The sequence below is a fragment of the Argiope bruennichi genome, chromosome 10, assembly GCF_947563725.1.
Source record: "Argiope bruennichi chromosome 10, qqArgBrue1.1, whole genome shotgun sequence".
Lineage (NCBI taxonomy): Eukaryota > Metazoa > Arthropoda > Arachnida > Araneae > Araneidae > Argiope > Argiope bruennichi.
This window is the reverse complement of record NC_079160.1, coordinates 101522502-101541454: the sequence shown is the minus strand read 5'-3', so window position 1 is coordinate 101541454 and position 18953 is coordinate 101522502. Positions and strand designations below refer to the sequence as shown.

Genomic DNA, 18953 nt, shown 5'->3' with positions numbered 1-18953 from the left:
TGACAAGTTAATTATAAAATTTAATTTTAAAGATTCTATTGGGATACATAAATAAAATCAATCAGTAACAGTATTCACAGTCCACTCTATGCTAGATGCAGCTGTAAATTCAGTTCTGGGCAAATTACTTAATCCAAGGAAGTGACAGAAGAAATAAAATTCATCATCATCAGCCTGAAATAAAATCATTATTTTCATTCATTTCATTTTCAGTCAAGGAATTCAGTATTCTTCCTTTTCGCTATTTTTCATATTAAGTGTTAGGTAACTTTCAAAATAAAATATATTATAAAATCAGGCTTTTTTTTTGACAAGTTAATTATAAAATTTAATTTTAAAGATTCTATTGGGATACATAAATAAAATCAATCAGTTAACAGTATTCATATCACATTCAAAACAAGGTTCCTGTTATAAATATCACATTTGCTCTGCACATGACAATTAAAAAGTGTGTTTACATTTTTTATTGGGAAAAAAATTATCAATTCATTGATGGAAAAATAATTATTTTGAAGTATTCCCAATTACAACATAACAATAAAATTCATATTAGAAAAATAAAGCGAAATATAGGTATTTCATAATTAAAAAATATAACAATTTCATTTGCAATAAAAAGCTAACAGTCTATATATGATACTTTTATTACTTCTGTCTACAATTTAGATATACTTTTTTTAATTAATAAGTTATATTTTACCCAATAACTATACAGATGAGGCAAACCAAATTGAGTTTTGGCTTGACCTGCCTGCTAGTGAGATTTTAAGTTTAAAATAATGCAAATATGAATTTGCAACATAATTTGCTTCAAAGTTATTGAGAGGAAATTTTTAAATTTCAATTAATTTTTACTTTAAAATCTAATTCTGAAAATTCATTAAAATCTTTGAAAAACATCCTTTTTTTAGTACTTAAAAAAGTACAATCTACTAAATCTGGTAGTTCTAGTACAGCAATCTTCCCTTTAAAACATTTTATTTTGTTTGATTTTTAAGTATGCATGTCACATTATGAAATTTACATATATTAAAACCAACCTATAATTATTATCATGTTAAAAATTTTTAAAGTGAAGATGAAAATCGGGCAGATTTGATGAATGTTATTCTACACATACCTTTGCAACAATATTAAAGATGATAGTAAAATTCAATATCGAAATTATTTGCAATATTCATTTGAATAAAAATTACAAATTAAAAAAGTAGCAAAACAAAGCCTTACTTTTAAGTTAATTTTTTCTTCAAATAAATGGCTCTGAAGCAGAGCAGCTATCTTCAAGAAATGTAAACAATGTTCACGTACAAACTTCTCTAAACAATCATTTTCAACAGTAGAAATGCACTAAAATAGAAGAAAATACTATTATCAATTGAAAACAAAAATCATCCATTACTATGAAATAATCAAGTTCAACAAAATAATTTTTATAACAAAATATTAACAATTTATAAGAAATTTGCTAGTTTTAGATAAAATTAACATTAAGTAAACTTCTAAGAATTTTTGTACTTTACATTTTTTGATGCAATTACTAATATTGAAACAGCATTAAAATTGTATATAAATGCAAATTATAGATATAGGTCACATACAAGAAAAAACACATTTTCATTTTTATTTTAATTTTTAAGTCTATTTCTTTTTTGCATATATTCTTACAATAGTTTAAAAAATTACCATGACTGAAAATTAAAAGTTTTAAAAAAAAGGACATGTATTAAGCAATGTTATAATTCGCTTTTATTTATATTTTGCTTTAAAAAGTTATTATAAATAATTGAAGATTAAAAGATGCAAATTTAAAAATATACTACAGCATAAAATCTCTATCACATGTATTATTTCTGTTGTCAACATCTTTTTTCCCCCCAACTAAAAGTTTCAATGACATGAAAATGGATGAAAGTATCAATGACAAGTTTTCTATTCATCTCTGATAAGACATTTTCAGTTGAAGTTGATAAATTTCAGTTTAAAGAAAATTAAAACATAATGAACACATTAAAACTGATGTCAACGCAAATACAATTTTCAGTTAAGTCTTGGAAGCTAACATTTCAAACAGCTAAATAATACTTCACAAATGCTATATTTGTATAACAATAACAATATTTTTGTAATAATTATCAAAACTGGCAAACAAACAAAAATCATGATCCCTGCATTCAATATCATTATAAACAAAAACTATTGCATATATATTCATATCAATGAAGAATCCAAAAAAAAGACAATTTTATTGAATGGAAGAAAGATTGAAGATTGAATGAAAAATCTTGCTGTGTGAGTGTGTGCGCACGTACCTGCATGTCTGAAAGTGCAAAAAGAATAAGTGGTCAGTCTACATAATGACACAAGAGCAGAAGAAAACAAAATGTTTACCTTCAGTGGTTTTAGAATTGGATTTTTATAGGGATTTCTTTGACACGTGTAGATTTAGGAAATTAAGGATTTTTATTCCTTCACTTAGAGCGTGAGTAAATGCTGAAGTGAGCAGTTTTATAGAACGTATGTAAAATCAATTAAATAAAACATGGGAATTGGATCAGGAAATAAGAGAAATTTTAGAATAAAGTTAATATGGGCTAAATTAAGACAAAAATTAGGGAATTAATTAGAATTTAGATTAAGAGACATCATTACATATGTCATATTGACATTCAAAAATAAAAAGGGTTTTCAGTATGATATGGCAAAAAAAAAGAAAGAAAGAAAAATTAATAAGGGGAAAAAAACTTACTTTTGATGAATCCATTTCATCATCTTCCACATAAAGGCAACTATACTTTAAACCACCAATCACAAATCCTAGTAGAGTTTTTGTATCTTTCATTTTGCTTTCTAATTCCTATACAGAATTAGCAAATAAATGAATTATCAATGGGACATTCATACTCAAAAGATTCTAAACTAATTAACTTGATATGCAAGATTATCAGTTCTGTGTTTTATAAATATTTTACTTACTTCATTTTTCTCGCCATCAGGGCACTCTTCAATATCCTTGAGAATCTGAAGAGTCCTAAAACTTAAATCATTTCTATTTGAACTATTTAGTCTACAACTTATCTGAACTAATGACTGAATTAATATGAAGTTATAAAGAACTTGAATCACGCATCTGAAATAACCTGAAAAACAAAATAAAACAATTAAATCAAGGAAATTATATAAATCAGAAAATTAAAAACAGAATTGGAAAAATAGTTCTAGCATTCCAATTTATGGCATTTATCTTCAAAAAAATTCTATTGATTTAAAACAATTTTTTATTTTTTCATCTAGAAATCACACTGATTTAGTTCATTTTTAATATGTCAAATAGACATCAAACCAATTTAAATTTCTCATTAAAAAGAATTCATCATTTCCTAAAAAGAAATTTTCTTTCTATTTATTACTACATTTTAAATAGCATGCAAATTTGTATATATAAATTTTTATAATAAAAAAACGTATAAATAAGTCAAACTACATTTTACATGCAGCTTAAAAATACCAAAATAATGCATTTGGAGAATACAAAGAATAATTGCAAAGCAAAGCTCAATAACAAACGTGGAAAAACATTATTAAATATTATTCATCATGAAGGATAATAGCCATGACATTCACAAATTGTGCATTCAGTTTCGCATAAACAGCTAATGGTGGTTGTTAAATATATACCATCAATTATTTTATGAAAAACAAAAAAGCAGAATAAAATCGAAATTCATTGAAAATACTAAAAAGAAAAAGGATAAATCAGCATTAAAATTTTTTTACAAAAAAGCAGTATAATACAGACATACCTCTAAAAGGTGTAAAAGTAAATTGAACTTCTCGATGTCCAAATGGAAATAAGCAGGGATTTAAACAGGGCAGAAAATATAAGCAGGGTCTGATGCGAGGTTGAAAATTTATGAGGCAAGGGTAACGAACACATCCAGCTTAAAACAAAGTGAAATGGTGGAGAAAATCGAAAAGATGATAGAAAGATAGAGCAAATGCATTTTTGGAGCTAATTTTGCAGAATTCCATTTTTAAAAAATATGAACTTTTAAAAATATCATTTATAAGTTCTGTTGGAGCATATCGTAACTATACAGCATAAATGAATTAAAAACAATATTTTTGTTGTTTGAAATGCTTTTTATTATGCACACTCAAGCATAGATAAACCAAAAGAATCCATATCTATTTCTTTTCGATGCATATTTTTAAAAAGTTGTAAAGGAGACACAACATGAAAGGCATCTTTTTGCATTAAATTACTAATAAAATAACTATTAAGTTATTAAAAAATAACTAATATATGTTTATTTATTAAAACAAACTAATTTTTTTAGATTTCCAAAACAGAGCAAATCTACTACTATCATCAATGATATACACCATATTTATTTTCCAATCAATATAACACTATTAAAAATCTGCTTGAAATATCCATTTCTAAAGAAATTATCATTAAAATACATGTTATCATGCCTATAGATAGAAATATTAGATCAGTATTTATTATATAAAAAATGCATAAAAACCAAAGATTAAAATTTTACAGTAATGCAAACTTACTCTTATCAAGATTTATTGGTAGAGTTAATATAATCTGCAAAAGAACAGCAACTGGGTCTCTCAAGAACAGAGGAACTTCAACAGCAAAATATGTCAACCTAAAATCAAAAATAATAATAATCAGATCTGTGATAAATATGCTATGATGTTTTTCAAGCACAAACAATTATTTCTGTCCTTACGAATTGTGATCAGCAGGAATTTGACCAGTTAGGCGACTCCATACTTTTACAGCATAGTCCATTTGTTGACTCTTGTCTATAGTCTGGGACAAAAGTCTGGAGTGCAAGTACAGTACATTCAATAGAGGAACTGTTGAAAAGAAATTGAAACTAAATTGCATAATGAAATTAATTCCATTACTTTCAAAAAATTATTGTTATTTATTACAAGTTCAGATGAAAAGAATAGACAGAAGTTTGTTTAAGCAATGAATTATTTTTAAATAATTATTAAAAAGAGAAGAGGAGAATTAGATCATCATATGATTCAAAATCATAATAAAGTTATTAATATATTACCAAAGCATTAATATATCACCAATCATTTGCAAAATTTTAGTCTAGTTTTGTAATTTTTTATTGAAAGTTTCCACAGTAGCTATTCAAAGGAATATAATTTTGTTGGGACATTTCCTTTTTGATATAAATTGAAGATAAAAATAACTTACTGTAAATAAAAATAATCTTTGAAAATAAAAGGGAAACTTGACTTCAGTAAAAAATAAATTTAATTTGATTTAATCATAACGGATAAAAAAATAATACATAATACAAACAGGGAATAATAGATCTACAGATACACAATTGCAGAAATGAAGTCTAATTTTTTTTTTATAGAGAAAGGAATGCAAGTTTGAATAAATTCCTGATGATTCATTTTCATTTGATTTAATTTAAATTCATCTATCGATCATGGAATTTGCAAATAAATGTGATTTCAAGATATACAATGGGAGAAGATAAAATACCATCACTATAAAGGTATTACTTGATGAATCTGCAAGCAATATTACGTTTTTTATGTAGTCTAATTAAAGAAATGATTAAAAAAAGGGGTGACAATCATTTTTAGAAACTTCTCTCCTACCAACACACACACCAAGATGAATGTGTAATAGATGCCAAAATTTGTAGACATGTGGAAGAATTAAGAGTATACTGAAATGCCTTGAAGAATAACAGAAGATTACATACAAATAAATTATTCTAAAAATAAAAAATAAACCGGGATTGTAAGGAAAAGGGGTTTTTTTATTATTATTATTAATTTTAATAATTTTGCCAAATTACATAGAAAACAAAGCAATTGAAAATAGTCACCGTCAAAATAGAGCAATCTCACAACTGTGCATAATTGATAGCAACAAAAGTTGTAAAAAGGAAACCAGGATATGATCTGTCACAGAAAGTAAGTGAAAAGAAAGACCGACGAATACACAGGACACCAAAGCCAATTTGAATAGGAAGCAATTTAGGCCAATAATCATTTCATGAATTATGGCCTCCATAGCAAACATCCTGCAACATGTTTTTTTATTAATTTCTAGGTATTTTCAAGGCAGTTTTGGGCCATGCTGTGATTGAAATAACTGGAAATCTGAACAAATGTGATCATAGAGGCAAGAGCCATATCTTCATTTATAACTAATATTGCAAAGAGATCACATGGAGGGCTTTTGACAAGTACTTCTCATACTTTCCAAAATGAATATAAAAAGTCAAGCTCTAACCATTATGATTTAGGAAGAAATTTTATATGACATCAGGACTTTCCATATGACTATCCCGATGACCCTGGATGAAGAATGATACACCAAAATGCTTAGCAGACTCAATGGGTACTCATGAATAGGATGAATTGAAGCTTATTCTAACATGATAATATTAAATTTTGTATTGTTGCTGAAATGCTATGTGTTTTTAGTCTTGTTAATTCTCCAAGAAAATTCTACCCTGTTACCATTCTATTATGGCCAACATCGTTATCAGATCTATCAATGATTTAACATCTGTAAAACAGGACTACAAGGAAACTTTTCCTCCAACCCTCTCACAACTATTGTCAATTTTACTGAATAAGTGCAATATTGTGCTTGTAAAATTGGATGCATGCACTTGTTCACTTGCAGGTTGTTGGAAAGAAGTTGCAGAACATAATTTTATATGTAAACTTTTGTATTTGTTCATGAAATTTCAATTGCTTTTATGTTTCATTGCAACAAATATGTTGCTAAAGTTTCACATATCAAATTAATACTGTTCTAATGTAGAAATTTTACTTCATGTCAGTGTGTACTTAATAAGTCACATGAAGATTAGATGAAATGGGGAAAAAATCCTTTATCTATAAGGATAACTAACATTATATGATTTATATATTATCTTATATATTATTATATATTATATTATGATTATTATATCATTAAATGATTTATATATTATCTTATATATTATTATATATTATATTATGATTATTATATCATTAAATGATTTATATATTATCTTATATATTATTATATATTATATTATGATTATTATATCATTATATGATTTATATAATATATATTTTCTAACAGGACAACAAAAACATTATATGATTTAGTAAATTAAGAAATAAAATGTCAAAATAATTTTGTATTTTTCTTTATATCAAGAACGTTTTAGAAATTTATTTCAATAATTACTAAATATCCCAAACTAAATGCAAATAAAATGAAAGAATTAATCATACCAAAACATGACTTTTTCTTCAGTGGTTCAAACAGCCGTCCTCTTTGAACTAATTCAATTTCCAAATTAGTTCTGAAAAATAATAATGACACAATTTTAAAAAAAACATAAATATACTTTTTTTTTTAAATCAATATTGCATTTAAATAAAGGAATGAATATTTATATATAATGTAAACAAACATCTATTTACCGAGCTATTGAGCAAACAAACAAGAAAAGGCTACTGGGACTTGGTGCACATAAGGAACGATATTGTGGATAGGTAGCATTTGTTATGTCCTCCATAATGCCACCCATGTATTTCTTCAAAAGGTTAGAATCCCTCTGAAACAAATGCTATGATGAAATTTTCGTCTTTCAATTTATGAGCAATAGCCTAATATCCAAGTTTGCAATATGTAACAGTCTGAATACAGAATTTCAGAAACCATTAAGATATAAATATTTAATAATCTTAGTTCATATAAAAATAAAAAAATTATTTCGATCTTAATGTAAAAAAATATATATATACATATATATGTATATGCAAAATACAAATTTATATTTAATTACAAATAAAAACTAACAAAAGAGATAATTAAATGTATTTTTAAGCAAACAAATAAAAAGATTAAAATATATCAATAGTTTTAAGATCATGATGCCAGTCAAACAATGTGATAAATTTATTCAAATTTCATACTGTAGACAAACAAAATTGATCAAAAAAGCAAAATCAGAAAAACGGATGTGGCTGTCTAATGGATTACACAATACAGTATAATGAATTTTAAAAAATTAAGATTCTGAAGAAAAAGCCAAAACAATTACATTTTTTTTAAAGGAAAGTATTAGATACATAGATCTGGCCTCTACTAGCGAATTTTGCACAAGGCAAACTGTTTATTACAACAGTTTTATAGTAATTTCTTAAAAATAACTGTTTCTTTTTAAATTCTATAAGAAGAATAAAATTATAAAATATTCACACAAAAATGTCATTAATAGTTTTGAAAAACTTTAAGAAAATAAATATTTAATTTTTTTAAAAAGCTTATTTGATAACAGAAGCATAATTAAATAATTTATTGTCAGCTTCTGCGTCAATATAATTTAATTCATACTAACAATAACTCCAAATCCATGACTGATTTAAACTATGCAGATCATCACAAAAATATCCATCTTTGTTTTTCATGGTAATTTACAAAGAACAATCTTGAATTTTTCATGAATTATTGCAAAATTAAAATTTAAATCCAAAGACTTAAGATAAAATTTGTAATGACATATGCATGATTTAAAAAGCATATCAACAACAATATGTATTTTAAATCATGCACAATCAAATTCAATAGCAAATATCATACAGATTATTTATTTCAATAGAATAGACAATTATTTTCTAAAATCACACACAATTTCTATATGTTTAGACAATATTAAAGCAAAAATCTCAGTTACGGCTAATATAAGCATTATTGGAAACATTTATAGTAGTGGAACATTGAAGTCCATATTAAGTATCCATAATACTTACAGTATTTGAATTCAAGCAGTGAAAAAAAGCACATGATGTTACACAGAATCAATGCATAAAATTTATCAATTTCAAAAACTAGATATGTTTTAAGCACAAAAATTTCACTTAATTTCAAGATTATTTAAAATCCATTAATAAATATTTTGATTAATATAAGAAAAATAAAATTAAACAAAATATATATATAACTAAACAAATCATTTTCATGCAAAATATTTTATATTTAATGAAAAATTGATTCAGTAATTACTAAATATTCACTGAAATTCTATAAATTCCTTTAAATGCTTATAAAAAGAAATTGGATTTCTAAACAATACTAAATCAGGAAAACTTACCATCGCATCAAGTATTATATAATAATTCATAAATAATTATTTCAAAAATATTAATCTAATATCTAACCAAAAAACAGCTATCTGTTACATTTATGAAACATATGTCAAAACATTATGATGTTTATATTACAACAAATTAAACAGAAAAGTATATTACATAATGTCCAACTCCTTACTTTAAAATATAATTATATATGAAATGCAAGATTAACATCTGATATTGTTTTTAAAAAATATACGGTTAAGAAATGCTCATAAATAATTTTGTATGTAAAGAAAAAGACAAATTTAAATATTTATATTTAAAATCATTTAATTAAAAATAAAAAATTTTGAAAACAAAGAAACAATATACTAACATAAAATAAATACGTCCTTAAAAGAAGTACTAATTAAAAATCTAGTAATAATGAATTTGCACAAAAAGTATCATTTATAAATTGAATGGTTTTAAAGTCACACAATTACTCTAACAAAAAAAACAATTAACACTCTCTTCATTTATCAAATTAGAAATTCCTCTTCAATGGGTAAGGGAGAAAAAAGATAATTTAATTGGAAACAAGTATAATCTTTCATTTAAAAATTATCACATATATATAAAAATGGAGGGAGGGACAGAAAAGAAAAATTGCTTTACATTTTTTTAGAAATAGCATGAACTAATTCAATGTTTAACATACTTGAATATCAAGGAGCTAATCAATAATATAAAAATTGATAATAAAAAATACATTTTCAAAATGATATAAAAATATGATTATCATAAAAGTAAATATGAAGCAAACACAATTAAAAGATATGTTCCTCCTATGAACAAAATACTAAATAGAAGTAAAAAAAAAAAAAATCAGAGTAGAATGTAACATTATTGGTGTTCTATTATTCATTTTCTGTAACTCTTAAACTTTCAGAATATAATAATTTTTGCTCCTAACAATTCATCATTCAAAGTCATACACAAAAGAAATAAATGACATCATAAAATTTTAAGTTTCAAAAAGCAAGTTTCTTAAAACATATGAATAATATTTTTAAAATATACATATGAAAAGAGAGTGTAGGAATTCAAATTAGATTAATCCATCAATGCTTCTCTTTGTTACTTCAAAAAGATTTTAAAAACACACGTTCATAAAAAATACCCTTTTAAAATCTAAAAACATTTCCAGCAAAATTGACAGGAAATGTTAAATAAAACTATCTTCAGATCAAATATAATATTTTTATTCTTATCATAAAAGGAATCAAAAATTTTATATAAATAGTATAGGAATATTTAATGCTAATATTCACAACAATGTCACTCTCTATTAGCTAATGTACTTAAAAGAAAACAAGAATAATTCTTAGAAAAAAGCTATATATAAGCATTTTTATTTATTTCCATAATATAATATTGAGTTCAAAATTATCACATTCCTTCCAAATGAATTTATTCTTTTGTCTAGAATAAGAAAACATATATCAGAGAAGGCAGATGGGGTAAAGGGACAAAAAAAAAAATAAAACATCTTTTATTAATAAGCCATCTATCACAAAAAAATAATTTAAATCTAATATTTTAAAAAAAATTATGAGAGTTCTCTTTAATTTTTTTCTAAATGTATAAAATTTTCAAAGGCTTCATTTTTTTGAGATTAATATCCTAAACATTCCTAATATATAATAAACATTTGTTATATCCTAACTTTCATATTATTTAGATCAAATATCCTAGGAAATATATCCAAGTTTCAAAATTAAGTTCAACTTTATAATACGAGGTTAAATTAATTAATGCAATCTGCTATCATTTGTGCATTGAAGTGTTGATAACCCTATTAAAAAACTACTTGGCAACTGTTAGTTTAGGGTTAGTAAAAAATGAAGCATTTAACGATAGAATAACATGAATAATGTAACATAATGTTAATGAAAGATTTGAATTAAATAAAAAAATTTAGTTGTTTTTCTTTAAATTATTATATTTTTCTCTAATCATTTACACAGAATAGAGTTATGCATGGAATAACACATAAGGAAAATAACCTCCACTGGTACATACACAGTCTTTTGCCAAAATTTTACATGACTATTTTGTATAAATGTGGCTGAATTTCATTGATGCAGCATTGAATGTCCTCTTTCAATGCATGCATGCTTGTAGGCTTGTTAGCATAGATCTTTGATTACAAATAAATCCATAATACTAAGAAATCCAATAGTGTTAAATCACATGACCTAGGGAGCCAATTCTCAAATTTTTCAACTGTGGCTGCCAGATTTACATTATTTTTTCAAATATTGTTCAACAATGAAAATATACTGCTCTATCATGTAATGCTCCATTTTTACTAACCACTATCAAATTATTTTTTTAATAGGGTTGCCAACACTTTACTGTAGAAATGGAAGCAAATTCAAATATTGCGTTAATTTTAGGAAGTTGGGAAGTTTTATAAATTAGAAAGCTTAGAAAATGATTCCAAAAACTTTTGAATGCCTACACTTTCCTTTCAAATAAAAAAGAGGAAAGTCTTTCTTACCTTTCCCTGAAAAAAGGACTGAGAATTATGGTCATTAGAGTTATTAGCAAAAACAGAAGACAACTTGTCGTGCACATTAGTATAAATCTTTTCTAATTGATTTTTATACCTTTCAAATGTCCATTGTAACTTATGGACAACGCCTTCACTTCGGTTAGCGGTAACTCGTTCGTACATATAACTTTGGCCACAACTTAGAAGGCATTTCTGCAATGATCAGCATTTAAGCAAATAAACCCTATCATAAAAAGATCTAGGACATCGGGGAAATGACTGATGCAACTAGAGTTAGAGTACAATTGAAAAACGAAACCACACGAAAATGTCCATCATCAAGCAAAAATATTATGAATGGAACCATGCTTTAATCTAAAAAAATAAATTAACATCTGTGTTCTAATCAAAGCATGCATGTAATGAAAGACACAACTCATGCAAAAGGAACTACAATATATAAATGTTTTCAATAAAAGAATTTAAAAAGAAATATATTTAATCTCTTTTTTTTTTTTTTTTTTTTTCTTTTTTTTTCATACAGAAACAAAATTGATTGAAAAAATGATTTAGTTTGTTAAAAAGAAAATGCATTTTGCAAATTTTATTACACTTTAAGATTTCAAAAATTTTCTTACAGGGAAGCAAAAGATTAATTTATAACTTTTAAAATTAAAAAAAGAAAAAAAAAGGGGAAAATCTAATTTAATATTTGAAAATTGAAAAGTGATCTTATGAAATACAATTACTGATTCTCGAAAAGTATTTTACAAACTGTAACAGAAAATCGAACAGCGATATAGATTTAAAGACAGAGGATTCTATGGATCACAAGGAATGCATGTCCAAAAAATATACTTTATATTAAATATCTGAGATTAAATTTCAAATATTATGTAAACTGTATAGTATTCCTGTGGGATAATTTCAAATCATAAACTTTTATTTAATTTTAAGAATATAAAAAAAAAACAGAAAACCCAAATATGATCAGGATTGAAGGTGTGAAAATTTTAAATGAGAAATTGAAATAAAAATTAAATTACTTATATTCTCAACTGGAAATAAAATTCTGGAAAAAAATTTCACAGATGTCAAAAAAAAAAAAAAAAAAAAAAAATTACTTTTACCATATTCAAGATTTAAAAAAAGTACAGATACAAAGGAAAAGCTATGAAAATCGGATGCATAGTGCTGAACTATATTGCATAGGGTCTTTGAAAGTACAAGGAAGAGGTTACGCTTTAATTTTTTTTAAATCAAAAATCCGTTTTTCTGATTTTGGCAAAACTAAGAACAAAAAAAGGAATTTTTCAAAACTTATTATTTTAGCAAAAAATATATTTTGATTATATTATTACAGAAATTGAGTAGATTTGATTCCTTTATAATGGTGTGATAAAATTCTAACAGTTCCAAAAAATTAATGTAATTTAATAAAAAAAATCTATTAAGATCCAACTGACATCTACAAAATTAAAATGAAAATAAGAGAACTCAGAAACATATAAAATTAAAGAATCAATAAAGAATACAATAATTTACTCACTTCTGAAAGTGGCGTTGACAGAAGATCTGATATATCTGCGGCAAGAATTTTTAAATCTTTTCTTGGATATTGTACAAGGGCTGAACCTTCTCTATAACCTGGCCTTAAAGGAATTACAGAATTGGCAAGTTGCCGACAAAGTGGACAATAATATTCCCCTTGTTCGACTGCCAAATTCTGAAGACGGGAAGATAACTGGTTTTGGTTCTGTAAAATATAAATATTATAATACTATCAATTTACAATAACCCAATAAATAATTATCCAATTTAACAATGTACTTTACTGCACATAATGATAAATTAAGTTGAAAATATGGAGGAAGTTGCAATTAGCATTATTATACCAAGATAATTTAGTTTCAAGTATACTCAGTTTAATTAGTCTCAAGTACTAATCAAGTACTACTCAGTTTTACTTCACAGTAAAACTCGGAAGAGCCCCTTCCAGTACAGCTAACACCTCTTTAAATTGCCAGTTTCATTTCAAAAAGAATTTTTGCCCAAAGACATAACATTAAAATAACCTTAGAACGAGTGCTTCAAATCCCTCAGAGGAACAAAGGCACTTTTTAAAAATGAAAAGTAAAAACAAATTAGCGTGATTGGTCTACCCAAAAGTTGGTCTTTCCAATAGTTTTGAAATATTAAACTCTGCTGCTAATTTAGCATTTTTACTGAATACATCGTGCCATCCTTGGTGAGTTTTTTGGTTATTCCCACCATGCTGTAAATAGTATCTGAAAATAGAATTTTTATCTTACAGACATTTATTCAACCAACTGAAACAAAAATTTGACACAAAATTACACTTGTAGTGTCATAAAATTCCATACCAAATTTGATATATGTAAGTTGTTGCATTTTTGAGTTATCACATTTGCATGTTTTTAAAAGTACAAACTGACAGATAGTTAACTCCTAGTTAGATCTGGTTCAAAATTTAAAAAGTGTCCACACTATAGATGTTAAATCTGTGTACCGAATTTTATCTCTCTAGCACTCTTCATTTTGTAGTTATCATATTAAATTATATTCAAACAGCTGGACAGACTTCCTGAGCAGATTTTGCACAAAATTTGATAGAAATCTCCAAATTTTAACCATCTAGTTCCAAGAGTTTTTGAGTCATCTTTGCAACAGATAGACAGACATTTCCCAAATTGTGTTTTTCGAATTCTGGAAGATACAAAATGTGGTGATTTGTCAAAAAATCAACTTTTTTTATGAATAAAATATATTATTATGAACACAAGAAAGTAACATAATAATAATAATAATAAGTCAAAAAGAATGCAAGAAACCAGATTGGTATCAATTATTCTTTTCCCAATGGGTAGGGGGCAGTAAACTTTGATCTCTGCCAGTTTCATTTTTACACTCTTTGTCTAACACAAACACAAACAATTCAACACTACATTAACATAGATTTGGCAGAGCATATTTATTTGAATATGTTAGAAAAGAGTTTGCTATCAAAACTTGAAACCAAAATAACATTTTGAAGTAAGAACCAAAAAAATTTTTTGAAACACTAATTTAATAGTAATCATGACACTAATTTCAAAATTTGAAAATACTTCAACAATATTATGTTTTGTGCATCAAAAGATTTAATTCATGATTAGCCAATTCATGAATTACCAATGAGATTTGGCTAAGCATACTCACTTGAATATGGTGCAAGAAAGTTTGTTACCAAAGACTGAAAATTAAATGGTGCTTTGAAGTGTCAGTAAAGATCTTTTAAAATAACAATTATATGTATATATATAATTACTTCTCAAAATTTGAAAAAACTTCAGCGAGATTGTTTCACATATCAAAAGATCAATACACTTTGAATAAAATTCACCTTTGACAGAAATAATGAATAAGAACTTATTCAATTAATATTTTGTATTCAAGACATTAAACCCCTTAGAAGAAGCCACTCTTCTGTATAGCTAATCTTCTTTGGAATGGAAGATAGTCACTATATAGAATTTTTACCACAATCAACGTTCAATGTTAAGAACATTGAAGAAAAAGAAGTATTGCATATAAAACAAATATCTTTTATTTTCTGGAATTAAGATTAGTTAAAGTACATAATAAAACATCCATAATAATACAATTTCCCATAGTTAACTAAATAGCATGAATCTGAATTTTCACAAAAAAAGCAGATGAGTACATATTTTACTTAATTTTATTTTGTTACTAAGTTAATCAATTAAATTTAAAAGTAATTCAATGTAAATGACAACTAACTCGTAAGGAAAATATTAAACTTTATATAACATTATAAAGTTGAGTACTGCCTCAGGTAAGCTAAAGTATCAGATACATAAAACTTACACAGACTAAGGGTATCAATTTTTGGACCTGAATAATACCAATTACATATATCCTTGAAATCATCCATTTTCAAATGTTTTAGAAAACTTTTCTACTGTCTTACTGTTTGCTCACAGATCCTAAAGCAGTGTGTGCTTTTGCAGATGTGTTTGGAAGTCTTGGAAATAGGAGGACGAGGAAAGATGAACAGAGGAGATATTTACATTTAACCATAAAGTAAATTCAGATTATTCATGGACTTATGAAGTGTAAACATTATAGATAATTCACAGGAAAAGATACTAGTAATACTAATTATTAATCTTTCTAATAATAAGATATTAATTCACAATAAATTATTTCAGTAAATATTTTTTATTTACTGTAAAGGGCATAAACATTAGATTATGATGAATCAATGAAAGATTTCTGTTCTTAAAATTTGGTAACTCAATTTTTTACAAAATAATAATGCTTTTTCTTAATGTTAAAATGTTTCTTATTTTATATGTTATTGAATTTTTTGACAATATTTTGATATTAATATTAGAGGATAATCAAGAATTCGCCCTATATATTTATATAACTATGTAAACATATAATTTTTGAAAGCAGTTTTGCAGCTGAAGACACTTTCAATTTTTAACTTCTTTTTATTTCATTACCGGGGGCATGATTTATGTACAAGCAGCACAGACAAGACAGGTCTGTTCACAGTGCAATACAAGAGCATATTAGCATAAAAGAGAGGGAGAATAATTTCCCAGTGCTTATATATAATGAGATTCTGATAGAGATTTCTCCCACATGTCGACCACAGGCAAGAGAATCATAGGGATCTTCTAGAAGAATTTGCTTGGCTATCAATTTGTTATCCCTTCACTCAGAGAATGGAAATTGCTGACCAAAGCATTTTTACAGAGTTTTCTGTTGCATTAATTAAATAGAAAAAGTGGAATGAGATCAGGAAATAAGAGAATATTTTAGAATGCAGCTATGTGCTGAATTGAGCTAAAAATTAGGAAATTAATTAAGTTTAAATTAGATTTTAAAATATCCTTACATATTATATATAAGAAGTTGCTGCAAATATGGAACGTCACAAAAATAGTATAAATATTACTTTTAAATGGTATTTTTAAATATGTAATTCAATATTTTTTAACAATATTATTAATAGTGACTTTTTTACTTAAAAATACTATAATTTTAAATATATTACATGATATAAGCAGCAAAATTTGAAATAGTAAGTGAATTAGCTATATAAGCAACCAATATGCAATTTTCAATTAAAATGAAATAATGCAGTCAGAAATGGCATGTGAAAAAAAAAAAAAGTTGAATGTAAAAGTATCTAACAGGATGGAAATCAAGGTCAAAGAATTCCAGAAATGTGAATACTGAAGTGAACAGTACAATTGTTAATTTCATCAAACACAATAAAAGTTGCATTTAGAATTTTTTTTTAATTAGTACAAAAAATACACAATTAAAGTGAAACATTCAAATCAATCCTGATTATATTCATCTTAATATAATTAGTTAAAAATAATCAATACTTTTTTAAAGATATCCATTTTAATTTTTTTTTCTATCATGGAAGGTCATGAAGTGAAACCATTATTAATATTATTAATTGAAAACACATAAAACCAAAGCTATATGTTATTAATACTCAAATACCATGAATGAAAACTTAATTTTGTAATTAATAAGATAAAACATCAAGAGTAACATACCTTCAGTGACACAATGTATGCTTTATGGCAGTCAATATGTAAGTAATGACCACATGTCTGAACATGTACTCCTCCTTCCCAACCAATGTTTAATGCCATAGGCCAGTATCGCTAAAGAGAAAGATCACACTTTAAAAATGTTTTTTTAACTGATACATTTACAATTTGCATTACAATCTAGCAGTCTGCATCATTTTTATAAAAATCAACATCTTTTTAAAATTGCAAAGCAAATTTTATTACAGTGATATTTGGATTAAAACAAAGTTAATGGAATCACTATAAAAATTTGAGGTATCCAAAAAAATTTAGATCTAAAAATGACTAGAAGTGACTACACAGAAAAAACAATTTTTAAATTAAAAAAAGATAGCAAGAATTTATTTTTAGAATTTAACAATTTAAAGGAATAATATATATTTAAATATTAAACAATAAACAATTTTAATTGATAAAGTAATAATAATAATTCATAATTCCAAAAAAATAATAAAAATAAATAATTAATTTTATTTTAAAAATACAACATACATTTTGAAAATAACAATTGTTTAATAAAACTTCAAAATAAACAATACATTTCGCATCCAACACTTAAAAAGTTTTTTTTTTTAATAATGAAATAAGTTTCATTGGCTGTTACTTTTTTTATTGAATATACTGAACTACTGTAAAGTACTGAAATGAATTAAGAGCATTAAAAAATTAAAACATAAGGTACAAACATATTTTAACTAACAAAAATAATTTAGAAATAAAAATATTTAAATATAATTTTTTATTTTGTTTTTGAATCAATTAAAATAAAAAACAAAAATTTAATCAAACACAAATTATTAATAATTTTTAAAATTATATTAAGAAATTTCTGGAAAGAGAGAAAATTTTAAATTACCAATGAGCTCAAGTTAAAAAATTTTTAATAACTTAGGTTTTGCTATTTTTATTATTAACACATTCAAACAGAATTTTCAAAATAAAATATGAATATTCCAAATAAAATTTAAAATTATATAGCATAATATAAAATAATTCATTTATGCTTGCCAATCTTTTAATTTATAAAACTAGACTGATCAACACATTAAATGCCATATTCAAAAAGAAAAATATCCCCTGGGGTATATGAGGATTATGTTTTCTAGTAAAAATTATGCATATTAATATGCTCCCAAGCCAGTGGTATCAAAAATAAGTTACACATATGGCAGTTAATGTGTTAAAAATAATTTATAAAAATTCTTTTCATCAGTTTAAATTTAATTACTTTATGTGGTTTCCTTTCTCTGAAAAATTTAGGAAGACGCGTTTTTTCACTCACATTATTGAAGTAGCGTTCAAGAAGTTCGATTTTATATTTCACTACAGAAGACATGTTTTCGCCTTTCAGAAGTTCTCCACGGTCCTTTTCATCACATGGCAATGCACGATTAGGAACTTGATGATAATGCCCAGCAACTATATTAAAAATTACATCTTTCAGAAATTGAAAGTCATCTTTAAAGATATTGCTATTGATACAAATCATTATAAACAATCAATTATTATATATAGAACAAACGCATAAAAAATTTGAACAATGCTCAATTCTTTTTACAACTATCAATATAGTTGAACCTCCATGAACCAAAAATATTTCTGTATTAAGTGTTTTCAGG

At 25.2% G+C, this 18953-nt stretch overlaps 1 protein-coding gene across 4 annotated transcripts in view; it reads right to left on the bottom strand.

The window, feature by feature from the left end:
• Nucleotides 1–40: 40 nt before the first annotated feature.
• LOC129987901 (E3 ubiquitin-protein ligase UBR3-like) overlaps nt 41–18953 on the bottom strand; it is a 73233-nt gene continuing 54320 nt past the window's right edge. For 3 of the 4 annotated variants that reach the window (XM_056095887.1, XM_056095890.1, XM_056095888.1), the window contains exons 24-34: nt 18563–18753; nt 17296–17406; nt 13236–13442; nt 7492–7625; nt 7300–7370; nt 4749–4878; nt 4567–4664; nt 2977–3140; nt 2750–2857; nt 1231–1350; nt 41–174 (exon numbers count right to left, since the gene is read on the bottom strand). In XM_056095887.1, the coding sequence (XP_055951862.1) occupies nt 58–174; nt 1231–1350; nt 2750–2857; nt 2977–3140; nt 4567–4664; nt 4749–4878; nt 7300–7370; nt 7492–7625; nt 13236–13442; nt 17296–17406; nt 18563–18753 (1451 nt within the window). In that variant the 3' untranslated portion in view covers nt 41–57. The remainder of the gene's footprint in view (nt 175–1230; nt 1351–2749; nt 2858–2976; nt 3141–4566; nt 4665–4748; nt 4879–7299; nt 7371–7491; nt 7626–13235; nt 13443–17295; nt 17407–18562; nt 18754–18953) is intronic. The other variant, XM_056095889.1, reaches the window with a different exon arrangement.